Raw genomic sequence first — 13,395 nt, forward strand, 5'->3', positions numbered from 1 at the left:
GTCTGGTTCATTGACCAAAGTCAGCTGTGTTAAGAGGAGTGCTAGGGGGTGGGGAGAGATTTTGCTGTCTGTCAAGCAGGAGACAGAGCAGAGATGTTCTGAGAGAGCAGGGGAAGGCTGGAGGAGAGGCAGGAGAAACAGCGCCCGAGAGTCGAGCCATGTCCTGCAGTTGCTCTGCGTGGTTGGGTATTTTAGTGTTTCCTTTGTGCTGCCACACAAATGCGTGACCAAGCCAACCCTTTCCAGCACATGAGAGAGAACTAGAGCACAGCCCATGCTGGTCTGTGCGATATGCTGAAGAAMTGCAAAGAGCCAAAATTTCCAAGAAGCGACAAAGATCACAACAGCCACTGCAGCGATCTGGCCACTACAAGCATGTAAGTGTTCAGAGCTATTTGTGACAATTACTTCCAGAGAGTAGGAGCTGCAAAAACCCACCCTTGTTTTGGGATGCTCCCTCACTAAATGAATGTAGGAAGAAYGTGGTGTTCTCATCACCCATGTCCTATGGACCAAAGGAGTGATTATTCCTGCAGCTCCCACCTGAATTCAGGCATCCCAAGCTCACCTCTAATGATGCATCTCCGTTTGCTTTCCTTCGGATGTCCAAAGCTGCGCCTATACTGAGCATCAAACGCCTTTGCGCACTGTGGCTAAGCAATGACAGCTGCTCCTAGCAGATCCGTATCAATCCAGGATGCAGATGTAAAACGTTTTCATAACTGCAATAGACTTGCAGTATTGAGGGCAGTAAAATTCTCTCAATCAATAATCTTAATACGTGGTTACACTGATTAATARTATTTGAGTCATATGAAACCACTGATAAAGGACTAGCAAAGACCRATGCCATGCTAGTGCCAGCATGTTTGCTGGAAATACTTTGGCTCTTTGGATGGGGCTTCTTGGGGTGGTGAAGTCCTAACTAGGCTTGAAGGAGGAAAAGGCTGTTTGCTTCCTGTCATGTTCTCTCCTTTCAGCATTGGCTGCTGCAAAAATGCTTGTTTAAAGCTTCTTTCCTTAAACTGGCATTACTTCATTTATGTGTTGAACAGGTACAACGCACCTGGCCTAAGGAGAGCAGGAAACTGGCCCTGGGGTTGTTTTATCCRGGGAATAAAGGACTGAGTTTTCTCATTTTCTCAGCTGAACCCCTTTGGGGGAAGCTCCAGACTTACGGTGGCTTTTTAGAATCCTGCAGCAATCTACTAGTAACTGGACAGAGGCAAATAATATTAGAAATAATATCTGTTGTCAGGCTTGTAGGGATAAACTGGTAAAGAGGTTAAAGTTAATCTCAGAGAGGGATGGACTGAGAGTGAGGAGATATGACTCAAATTCCTGTAAAAGCAGAGGCAAATCTCATTGTCTCTTGGTGCTTTATGTTTGAAGCTATATGTGTGTGTGTGTGTGTGCGCGTGTTATACGCGTATGTGCATGCACCCACACCCCCACACACGTGCGTAATGAAAATACGCTGCCTCGTCCAGAGTGCAGGACTCTGGGGCAGGGACCCCTCCCCACGTATTCATAGGGACGCAGCGCGGAAAGCTGAAGCTCGGCTGCGGCCTCTGGACTCTCACTGCAATGCAAATATCAAACATAAACCATTGCTTAACCAACCCTTTTCACTTCTAAGCAGGGAGTGGAGTGCCAGCATCTTATTTATTTATGATTCAAGCAGGTAGGTCCTTAAAACTRTTGGCCTTATAGGAGAGAGAAGTATTAGGTATGGAGAGGATTACAACAGTGGAAGAAAACATTTGTGCTTGTGAATTCTTATGACCTATATTTAGAATCTAAATCCAAGCATAATTAAACAGTGCTAATGAGACAGGGGCTTATCTTCATTTGGCGTATAATTGGTATCACTGATTTCCTCATTCATTTTTTCCTAGTTTTAAAGCCTTCTTGTTCCAGTGAGACTTGATGATAAAAGTTRCCCTGCAGAGAAAGTACCTGGACTGGAGCTTAAATTCAGCTGGAAGCCTTTTAAGGGATGCAGCTTTCTTGATAGCATAAATGACAGCAAAACCACTGGCGAATGTATGGTCAACAGTCACGCAAGTAGTGAGTGTACCCCTGAAAAAACCTGTTTTATGCTGTGTTACAGAGCCCATAATGGGGAGGAAAAGATCACAGGATGAGTTTTCATAGTGGTCTACAACTCTCAACCGAGATGTGAATYCCCTCTCAAAACATGCCACAGCTCCGTGGGGCCAGTCTGTGGCTGGCAGGCTGCAGGGCTGGAGCAGGAGACCGTACTGGTGTTTCCTGGCCTTGGTTCCTCTCAGCCTATGCCCAGAGCAGCAGCCTCTGCTGTAGCTTCTCGCTAATAACCAGTTTCATTACTGGTCAAAGGACAGCAGCTCCCTCCAGCAGCAGGGGGTCAGATGTGTTGTTTGGCCTACCCAAAGCCAGYAGAGAAGTGATGCGATAGGCAAAGTTTAGTTTATTGAAGTCCTGCTTTGCTTTTCAGTCATCTTTGGTTGGCTTTAGGCTCCTTTCCATGGAGGCTAAACCTCCACACCTCAAATGGAGCCTGAGATGCCCTCAGGGCTTATCCTAAAATATTACCTCCATAGCACGGGATACAGTGGCAGCAACTGGTCTGAACAGAATCTCCTAGGCTGGACACCTAAGCGTGGCAAGGACCGGCTTCGAGTGTGCGGTAGGTGTGGGAGCTCCCAAAAGAGGACCCGATCCCTTAAGAAACCTGGAAACTACAGGATCGGAGAATATGTTATTCCTCGTCATGTGAGGCTGTGCACACAACTGCCAAGTGAATCTTGACAGTTCTTCAGGCTCGTAACAACCGCGAGGGCAGACACCTACTTCTCACTAGCGCCTAGGCCTTCCTGCCCAGCACCGCAGGGGGCAGCCCGTGCCCAGCGCTGCTCTCGGCGGGACCGGTGGGGCTGGCGCTCAGCGGCCAGCAGCACCCTCACGCTGCCAGGCGGTCAGGAGGCAGCAGGGGCAGAGCCCAGCTGCTCCCCAGCAGAGCTGCTGCAGCACCTGCGAGGTGGCGGGGAAGGCCCCTGGAGCGAGGTACCTGCTCTCTCCTCTCGGCCTTTGGCATGCGGCGGCTCCTCTTTATGTGAGCAGAGAACTATGCGAGCAGACAAAGCTGCARCTCTTAGGACTTTATGGGAGAATGTGCTTGCAAGGGTTGACCTTGGAGCATTATTTGGGAGGGAGGATACTTTGAGGGGGGAAAGAAAGTGAAAATAATTTAAGGTTGKTTGTAGGCTAAAGTAAGGACTTCTGCTAGTTGGCAAGAGGCTCTGGAGGAGACTACGCTTGCACTGAACTCCAGCAATGTGATTCTGCCGAGTAAGGATTCAAATTCACGTGCTTCCGGGTGAGTGACGTATGTCCATAAATTGTATGTGGTTCAGTTCTTCAAAGTTATAGATATGTCACCCAAAATTCCATAAAAATCTACCTACTTCTTTAGGGCATGTAATTTTAAGCCAGAAATGTCAAACTTTATGGAAGCACAGTGTAATCTGGAAGAATGTATTTTTGCTACTTGTTTGAAGCTAAGAATGAAAATAGACAAGAAACACTTTAGGAACAGTAACTTCCTTTTCATTATTAAAAAACTAGTGGCCAAAGAGAGCATGTGCATTTTCTCCCTCTCTCTGAATAGGTGTTAGTGGTAAGATGGGTCAGAAATCTGTTTCAAATAAAAACACAAACTTCAAAGAAAAGGTAATTGTTATACAAATTCAGCCATTTCCAGTGCGTCATTTGGCAATGCAAAGGCTTCCAGTTGGTTTCTATTTTCTTAGCAGTTGCAATTGCTCTCTAAGAGGGTTTTATTCGAGCACTGTTTATATGTACAAAACCATCTCTTAATGTCAGACTTCTAAGCCCTATAAAGCAATGTTACTGCCTGAGACCATGTTTGCTCTGTTCCCTGTTTCATTTGAATGCAAACTCACCTGAGGACCTAAACAGTGTTATGAAATATAACTTCTCATCTCTTGTCATGCAGTTCCAGTTTATAGCATCACAGTTAATCAATCTGTTTCCTGAAACTGGACCTGTTTTGGGGGTTGCTGTATTCCTCTAAATTAATTTGGTTTCCCWGATCCTTCCTTTAAACTATGCAAGTGTTGCTTGATGCTAGATACCAATATCTGTGTTACTGCACATCTTAAAGCCCATACAATGGGTGCTTGGAAATTCCTGGATAGGAGGTTTGGTTTGCTTTTAAAGATGACTATTTTGAAGGTTTAAATTTCTGAGGAAATTCCATTTCAAGGAATCATATGATTCTTGGGCCAGACTGTTATTCTTTCTTCTTACAGAATTCAAAGGAAATGTGAGCTGGGTATTCATATGAACCATCTCTGTATTTTTAGGATCATGCTTATGAAATCAGCCTGACRACTAAAGGAGAGATGTAGCAAGAGACTGTCAAATCTCAGCTACTGAACTGTCTGCACGCTCACATTGCAGTGTGGAGGAAGTGGAAGATGCCTTCTAATACCAGGGAGAATGTAAGTGGTGTTGGTTTAAGACACTYGGTTATTGGTGGCTAAATGCTTAGTTAGGAGCAAGATAACTGAAATGAGCYGTTTGTTTCGTGGAAGGTGTCGGCGGAGAAGAACGGCTGATGAAAGACAAGGACTAGGAGGAGACGTCTTCAGGGAGCAGGACCTGGGCTGTGCTGCGATGGACTTTCAGCACGGCCAGYGGCCAGCACAAGTCAGCCCTCGGTGACTCACTGTGCTCAGCACCACTGGACAAAGGTAGGTCTGCACTGCTGTTGCTAACAATGCTACTGGCGAGGAGCCAGTGAAACGCTGATTTATGTTCCGCTGTAGGATTTTCTTATGTAGGTAGTGAGCCTATATTAGCCATAGCCTATATCAACCATATATCAACCAGCTTGAGTTCAATAGCTAATCTAAGCTGCAAGTTCCTGAAGAAAATACTTGCATGTGCAAACACTTGCCTGCAAAGAGAAAACAGCTTTCTGACAAGAGGGCTGCTRTTAAAATGGATTGTTTTATTGGCAAAAGTGGTTTTCACTGTTTCCATGGGTTGCCCAAGGTGAGCCCAACCTCTGTGGTCKCGCTGAAGCTCTCTCCTGTGGGTAAACTGGGCAATGCTGGAATGCAGCTTTTAAGAAGGATTAACTGTGAAACTAACAACCAGASGAAACACTTCTGAGAAAGAATATTACATTGCAAAACTAAGAAAAAACACAACTTCTGCTCCTATAGGATAAAAGTTCTGAAGCTGAGGATGTGATTATTYGGTAGAGGTGTACTCAGCTTTTCTGTAATCATGATTGCAACCCCCCCCTCCCCCCTTAGGGCAAAATTCTACCTTTACAGATGCAGTAAGTGACCTCAGTTTCCTGCAGAAACTGAGTATGGTAACAAAACCATGAAGCCAGAGGAGATCTCATGCCAGAACTGATCTGGGCTGGTCTGTGGCATTTGAAATCTAGCTCTGAGCCTTGATGCAGTTYCTCATGCCTAGTACATATCACAAAACCAGAACTCTGGTACTAACTTGCAAATGAACTAACTGTTCCTGAGAAATGAACATCATCTCCCAAAGGGAAATTCGGGTTTGCTGGCTGCACTTGCTCACAAGACAAAAGGATAAACATGAATGGMCGCTTCTGGCAAAGGGATGAGTTTGTTGCTTGCTATGATGTCTGTTACCTCCCTAGCCAGTGTCTGCCAGGCTCTCACTTACATTGTAAAAGACATCAAATTACGATGTTTCAACTTTTACAGTTCTATAGGGTAGTTGGGAGGAGGGAAAAAAAAAAAGACACTGTTGGAGAATCAGCTGAGCTAAATGAAGTTTTGTTCCTTTCCCCTTTCCCCTCTTTTTTGTGCTATGTAAGGTGTTGGCCTCTCATTAACCTACAGCCAAGAAAGAAATTTCTACTATAAGCTTTGTGGTACACACATCACTTTAAAAATATTTTGCTTTCTGGACTAAGGCTTGTACCAAAAGTCCCAGTGCAAAGGCCCTAGTGTGCCAGGCTGTACAAATATGCATTAGGCATTGCCACTGCCCTGAAAAACATATACAGCAAGATTATAAATCATGAGTTACGTGAGAACTATAGATGTTCACATGTGAAGAAACAGKCACTTTTGCAGTCTGATTTTTGCCTAGGTACACTACAGGATTTGAAAAACATAAAATTAGGCTGATTCTAGATGCATAATTCCAAATGATGAGCCAAAGGGTCTGAGGGAGAAAAGCCTAGTGGGGGGAGGTGTCAAGTCCTTGAGGTGAATCCTGGTCTCCTGCATCCTGGGGACTATTCCCAGCCCTGGTTAGCATGTGAAAAGCGTCCACCAGTTCTGTTTGCTTTGCCTTCTGGCAGCCTCTCTCCTTCCTTCTGCAGATTCCCCCCCCCCACACTGATGTGGTGGGGTGCAGCCGCACAACGGGCTGTGCTGGGAAACCAGGCGGGTGAGGAAGCAGGACTGAGCACGCAGGTAAGTAAGTAAGTAAGTGATTTCTTAAATTGCCCCTCTTCTCCCCCAACTGGCTATACCTGGGGGGAAGAAAGGCTAAGCAATTAATCTGCAGTTAGAAACATTACTAAACAGTGCATGGGCACTTCGTTGCTACGCTATTAAGTAAATAGACCAGTCCCTGGTCTGGCTCTGGTCTCACCCAAGCAGCACTCTCAGGTTAGGTTCAAACCAGTGCAGGGACAGTTTAGCTGCAGCCAACCTTTTAAAATTTTATTTATTTCTATGTTTTAAATATATTTTTTGATTWAAAAAGAATGTCATAGTATGAATGTGGGGCCTCCATGGTAGAGAGCGAGGCCAAACACATTTATTTGACTAGTGCAGACATAGCCTGGCATGTAATTGAGGAAGACAAACCGTATCTCTCWCAACCATTACTGAGCCTCATCCTGCCCCCTTCAACTTAATGCCATACACATCGCTCACTCAGCTCACTGAGGGGCTGCCAGGCACAGCCCGGCCCCTCAGGCAGAGCTTGATAATCCTCCAACGAGTCGCTGCCTGTCAGGATTTGCTTGTGTTGAGACCAACTTTGACCCTGCCCCACCGACAGCTCAACGTAAGTCAGCAAACTGCCAGCAAAATTCTGGAATTTAGAAATAGCTTAAGCTCAGCCCATTCCTGCCTTCAGAGCGTTTGGTCTTATGGTTATCTGCGAGCAGCCGTGTGACTAGCATTGCTTGGCTGGGGGGGGAGGGGGGGGCTAATGCTGTTGTCRCTGGGCATAACTGTGCAAATTCAGCAAAAGGAAATTACAGCGCGCCACCGTGTGGCACTGCACAGCTGTTTTCCAGGAACAAACATCGACTGCTCAAGTGCGACTGCGAGGTTTAATGTTTGACAGGATTAATGGAAAAAATGGCCGTCACAGGCTTAAAAAATAGCCTGCCTGTGGGCACTGCAGCCCAGACCCCCGTGGCAGCGGCGGCTGGGGCCTCAAGCAGAGCCCCAGGGAACCGGCAGGCGCTCCCAGCCCTCTCCCTACTCACGGTGGGAATACCGGAGCTGTCCTATGCTGAACAGGAAACTCGCCCGCTCAGCTGTAACAAGTTGTAAGTACTAAGCCTTAAGCGSTGGCTTTTCGCGTATACAGTACTTGCGCCTAATCACACGCAGGGCTGTGGTGGCTGCCTGTCTTCTTAGTGTCTCCCACCAACATTCTTTCTTTGCAGTTTCCTGTGTTAATGTTTAAAACAAATATATGCCTATTCATAACTGCTCATTAAAACCTGAACACACAAAACTCATAGAAACAGGGCTAGATTGGCTCTCAGTCCCTTGGTGCATCTGACATCCTCATCTCTCCTTGCTCTTTTCAGGGGAAAAGTTATTAAAAGACTCTCTTACCAAGGTGTGACTGAGAGTTCTTTAAATAAAAGTCTGCTGATGACTACATTTAAACACTGACGTGTTTCCACCACTTTCCTACCCCTCCAAATGCTAGATACATACATAAAGCTACTTTATGGTCCACTCTTGGCAGCTGAAAACTTTGCCTGACTTCCAGCTAACTTTTTTTTCCCTTCTCTCTCACCCCTCCCCCCCCCGCCCCCAACTAGGAACAATTGCACAACAGCTACAACAGCCTGCAGACGTTTTAACAGAAGGCATTAAAAAAAAAAACGCGCCCGTTACCTTCGGCCATTACATCAAGGGACATCACACCATCCTGCAACAATGAAAGAGCTACCCATGGACACTGCTTCAAGGCATCCTGTTGCACTCAGCATCCCGGTAAGAGTTACTCTAAATTAATGTGACAGGATGTTATTGCTACCGCTCTTGGGTTAGAGAAGGAAGAGAATTATGATGAAGGTCCTAGCCAGGGACAGGTATAAAGAAAGAAGTTAGTTAGGGGAAAGACTGTTAGAAGTGTGAGAATTTATGGCCCACAATACCAACAGTCTGTCTGTACACAGCAAGGACAAGCAGCAACATCCTTATTCTCCTTCCAAGGTTTAATTCTGAGGAGTGTGATGCTGGCAACACAGAGGTGTCTCAAAAATGCATTCTGAGAACAGCAAATGCCTTACTTACTTACTTACCAAAGACAGAGAGACTGCAGGCTCCAAGCAGTTGAGAAAAGAAACTGTACAGTGTGAAACAGAGAAGTGTTCTGGGTCTATCTTTGACACAAGCATTTAATGGCCTAACATGTGTTGAGGAAATGTGCATTAATGGGCCAGAGGAATGACAAATACCTACATAACAGAGATGAGACAGGACAGCAGGCACTGGATAAGGTTTGCACTTAGTTATACTACTTCTTTGAGGTGTTACAGTCAGCAGTAAGATACAAATACTACTCCAGACACTAATCATCAGGCACACTGCATTAGCACGTGGCCGTTGAGACAGACTGGAGCTCCAACTTGCTAATGGATCTGGCACAAGTTTGCACATACTTGCAACAAACAAACAGGTATAAATGAAATCCTAGCAGTGTAGAGGGACTGGACTAGTATGGAAGTCTTCCACATGAACTGCAAAATAAGGAAGCTGTACCTAATATTAGGACCTAAGGCTATAGGAACAGGCACACACCAGTTTATACAGGGGTAGCTCTGCTGTATGAAGGGGATAGCTTCACTAAAGCAATGGGAAATGCAATCTTAACCTACAATTTTCTTTCTGAACATCAATTTAAAAAGCCAAGTAGGCATCATACGCAGGTGTATTTCATGACCCATTGCTGCACTGGGCCTTAACTCCTAGTGCTGACCTTGCCTGCCATTATAAAGTCTGACATTCCTCTCTTGGAGAAGCCCTTTCACTTCTCTGTGCCAAAGAGCTGAATTATTATAGTTAGATGAGAGTTTATGCATTAAAGAAATGTGCTATTATGTCACACAAAGGATAAAATTCCAGGAATTTATTGCTGTATTTATGCTTTATCCATTAATCTGTCTTACAGTAGTCATGAAGTGCCAAATTGTGTGCTACATTTAACATTTCCTATATTCTCTTCCAAATGCCATTTTACAGTGGGTGCGTGAAGCAACACAGCAGCAGTCACAAAATAAGGCTTGAGCATCTCTCATGAGCTTAAAAATAAAGATTTGTATACAAGCTGAATAAAGAGATGTCAAGTAACAGGTCACTCAGCAACTTTAATATCTTTAGGTGGAAGTTTTGCAAAGTTAAAATTTACAACTCTGAACATTTTCATCCCCACTGTAGCAACAAGATACTTGCAAAGAACAGGAACTATGGTATGTAAATGTCACACGCAAGAACTGCTTCATTTCTATCAGAAGCAAAAGTTGGTAATTATAAGCAAGTAAGTAGAGGCCTAGCAGACTAAAGCTGTCAGCCTATATTAAAAACATATACCTCCAAGTTTGGCAGTGGAACTCTATTTACCACCTTTTTTGGTTAAGTACAAGTACTCTTCCTCCCCTCCCACCAAGATTTATAAATCCCCTTTATTTTTATTATACCTCCATATTATTTACAGAACTCCTAAAGATTAAGTACAAACTAGTATGAAATTAATGATAGCTTGCTCTTCAAATATGTATCCCATGGCTAAATAAATACCAAGCCAATCCAATAGAGCCATCTGGAGTTATGATTCAGAAGCTTTTATATCTGTGATCCCAGGTGCTTTCTCATTAACTGTAGAGGACTCACTGGATCTATCAACAATAGTTGCCTTAGAAGCTGGGGTAGCGCTATCCAAGGCGAGCGCAGAGGTCTGTTCTACATTTACAGTAGCGCCAGGGTCAATAGAAAAGCTTCCAGCTTGAGAGACGGAGGGAAGCAAATCTGCAGGCACTGTAGATACCTCTGTGACCAAAGGAAGCAGAGGAACGCATTTGGGCGGCATCGACAGAGGCGTTATTCCCATCAGATTCAGAGGTGGCAAGGAAGGAAGGGAAGGCAAACCTAGAAAAGAAAAAGAAAAAAGCAGTGAGCCACTGCATACCACAGATAGGTACAGATAGATTCTGTGTTTAATTTTTTTCCTTCTCTAATCCCCCATTTATTCTTGGAGGGGAGATAGCCTTTTAAATTCAATTTGAGCATGATATATCTGCTGATTTAGTAAGCTAGTTTCAAAGCTGGTTACTTTTTGGATTTCAGAATTGAAGATTTCGAATAAAACTCAAGTTCACTTCCCTGTACATACAGATGTTCCCTCTCTCCAGATAACTATGTCTTTAACATGTTAATCCTGATGACTAGATTTTTCTGGCATGCATTTAAACTACCAGATACAAGAACAAGAATTTTATTCCAGGTAAGCTTCCAGTTCTTTTTTGCTTGCTCCATGTGCATCTTCAGCAGTTTGGTTTTATTCAGTACCATAAATCTAGTATTAGCTGGTACTTTCTGGCATTCAATCAGGATGCTTCGATCTCCTTGGCTAGCAAACACCACATATTTTCTTCTCCCCATAGAACTATATATTTTTATTTTTAACACTGCACAATCTCCTCTTAGATCATAAATCAGGTCATATAAGATGAACCAACTAAACACAGGCATAGGTTTAATATTAGATTATACTGAAAAATATTCCTTCTCTACCCAATCTGGGCACTACTGCCAACTTCTGTCTCAGGGAAACATTCAATTTATCTCCTTCAGGAGCCCATCAGATAACAAAGATCAGAGCTAGCTTTAAATCAGTGTATCAGAGATCACCAAGGAGCATTGCAACGTTTCCAGTTGTAGGAGCCCATACCAGGCTGTATGATTTCTGGTATATCTGCTCCAGGAATGATGTGTGGTGCAGGTAAATTAAGTTTGGACAGATCAGTCAGGTTGGGAAGCCCTGCTGGCAATGGCATCAGACCTAAAAGAAGAACAGAAAAGTTACAGTAGAAAACTTGTCAAAATTGCTTTTTCAACTATTTCTCAGATCTTATTGACCATTTAAAGTTATTTTATATTGCACTACATCTGAATAGCATATTTACAGATAAAAATGCAAATTAACCTGAGTCTGAACCTTCAAATCACACAATGACAACAAGTTGCCTATTGCTGGAAGTCAAGATTAGAAAATGCCTAATCCCAACCTTTTATATTTTTCTCTGAGGAAAGTAAAATTGTACTTCAAGGAATGAAGTTCTGAATTCAAAGCTCAGCTTTTAAAAAATGGTAGTTATGGTGCTGCAGCACCATACGGAAAGCCCCCTATTCCTAATTTGAATCGCAGCAGAACATAACAGGATGAAATTGCTAAAAAGACAGACGTATTAAAGATCAGAAATACTGCTATTAGTCTTTTCTATTCAGTTTATAACTAGAAGTTAGATACAAAAATATATGAAAAAGGTAAGACAAAGTAACTTTCAAAGTTAGGAAGGACTGAAAATACAACAGAAACACAGAATGAGCGTAACAATCCTTCCGACAATGTGTTTGCTGTGAAACATCTTTCCTCCCTTGGTTTTCCTGTCTTACAAGAGCTGTATTTCTGTGACAGTGGCTCTCTTCCTACTTTGTGTTTAGTTCAGGGAAAACTAATTCCAAAATAAAGTCCTAATACTACAGTAATAAGAGGGAGAAGTGGAAAGTCTTCAGCAAGGCCACTATACAAAGATTTTGATTTAAAAAAGTCTTTTACTTACTTTCCTGTGAATTTATTAGCCCTAAAGATAGACCTTCATATGACTCAAAGAGCTTGCAGCTCAGCTACAGGCCAACTTTGAGTATAGTCTTTTTAACACTGAAAAAAACCTGAACTGCAATGCACACAAATGCACTCATTAAACAGACTGCGTATTTAAGATTTACAGTTTCACTAGTATGGACATGCACACGGTAAGCAAGAGCCCAAAAGCTTTCAAAATGGCAATCATACTATTCAGAGAACAAGGTGGAAGGAAAATAAGTACAGGTAGGCTTGGAGTTTTTGGTGGGGTAGGGGGAAGAGAACATTAACAAAAACTCAACTTAATGGTTTGCCATTTTACCTAAGCAGTACAAGAATAAAGTTGTACATGCATTTAGCTCTACTATATGTTATTTCTGTGATAGAGAGCATACCTACAGGCATTATTTAAAAACTTTAGACACATCTGTATCTATTATCTCATTAGCATACAAAATATAAAATACAATTCCTTTAGTGTTTTGAACACTAAATTGAGTCCCGCACCAGTGCACTGATTAAATGCCAAAATTCTGTACAAACCTCATCTTACCCACTGCAAATAATTCTGGAGTATGAGCGGTCGAAATACTATTATCAAGAAATAATCCAACACTACTTTGTAGACAGACTCTCATTTTTGTTAAGATACTTTAATTTAAAGAATAGTTCAGTGATAGTAGAATTCACATTAAAATGTTATGGCAGAATGCTGAGAGCTATATGACATTTTAACAGTTTACCTAAATAGATTAATAACTTTAAATACAATTCTAAAGCAAAAACAAATGACTGCAACACAGGGTTTTATATTTTTAGCCCTCTATTAACACTAGAAAAAATGATCAAGCAGTGTATTAAAAAGGAATCTCCTAAAATGGAATTTTTATTGGCAAAAACAAGACAAAACTAGTCAAGACACACCTTCTTAGATCTTTCTTCTATCATGATGTCTGATTATCAAGGACAACCAGGAACTGTAAAGCTATTTGTATATTTTACAGCATAAAATTCATGAAATATGGCAACAAACCATGTATCAACACAACAAGTGTTTCAAATAAGATAGCTAATACTTTCTAGAGAAATCCCAAGCACCTCCTCTATTGTGCAGGGGGACATAAAAAAGGTAATCGATTATAAACTCTGATGCCAACTCAGTCATCTGTGTTATAGATAGGCTGTGCTCATACTCTAGAAAAATCCTTAAAGTTCTAAAGGTTGTATCATGACTTTTAACATGAAATGCATACAGTATTATGAAGT

At 42.7% G+C, this 13,395-nt stretch overlaps 1 protein-coding gene across 1 annotated transcript in view; it reads right to left on the minus strand.

Annotated features, from left to right (window-relative positions):
• Nucleotides 1-9,381: 9,381 nt before the first annotated feature.
• GORASP2 (golgi reassembly stacking protein 2) overlaps nucleotides 9,382-13,395 on the minus strand; it is a 17,319-nt gene continuing 13,305 nt past the window's right edge. Inside the window, exons 9-10 of the mRNA XM_085323179.1 lie at nucleotides 11,215-11,325; nucleotides 9,382-10,412 (exon numbers count right to left, since the gene is read on the minus strand). Of these exons, the coding sequence (XP_085179305.1) occupies nucleotides 10,093-10,412; nucleotides 11,215-11,325 (431 nt within the window). The 3' untranslated portion in view covers nucleotides 9,382-10,092. The remainder of the gene's footprint in view (nucleotides 10,413-11,214; nucleotides 11,326-13,395) is intronic.

This window comes from Rhea americana, unplaced genomic scaffold (genome assembly GCF_003343005.1).
Source record: "Rhea americana isolate MKP2758 unplaced genomic scaffold, rheAme1 scaffold_12, whole genome shotgun sequence".
NCBI lineage: Eukaryota > Metazoa > Chordata > Aves > Rheiformes > Rheidae > Rhea > Rhea americana.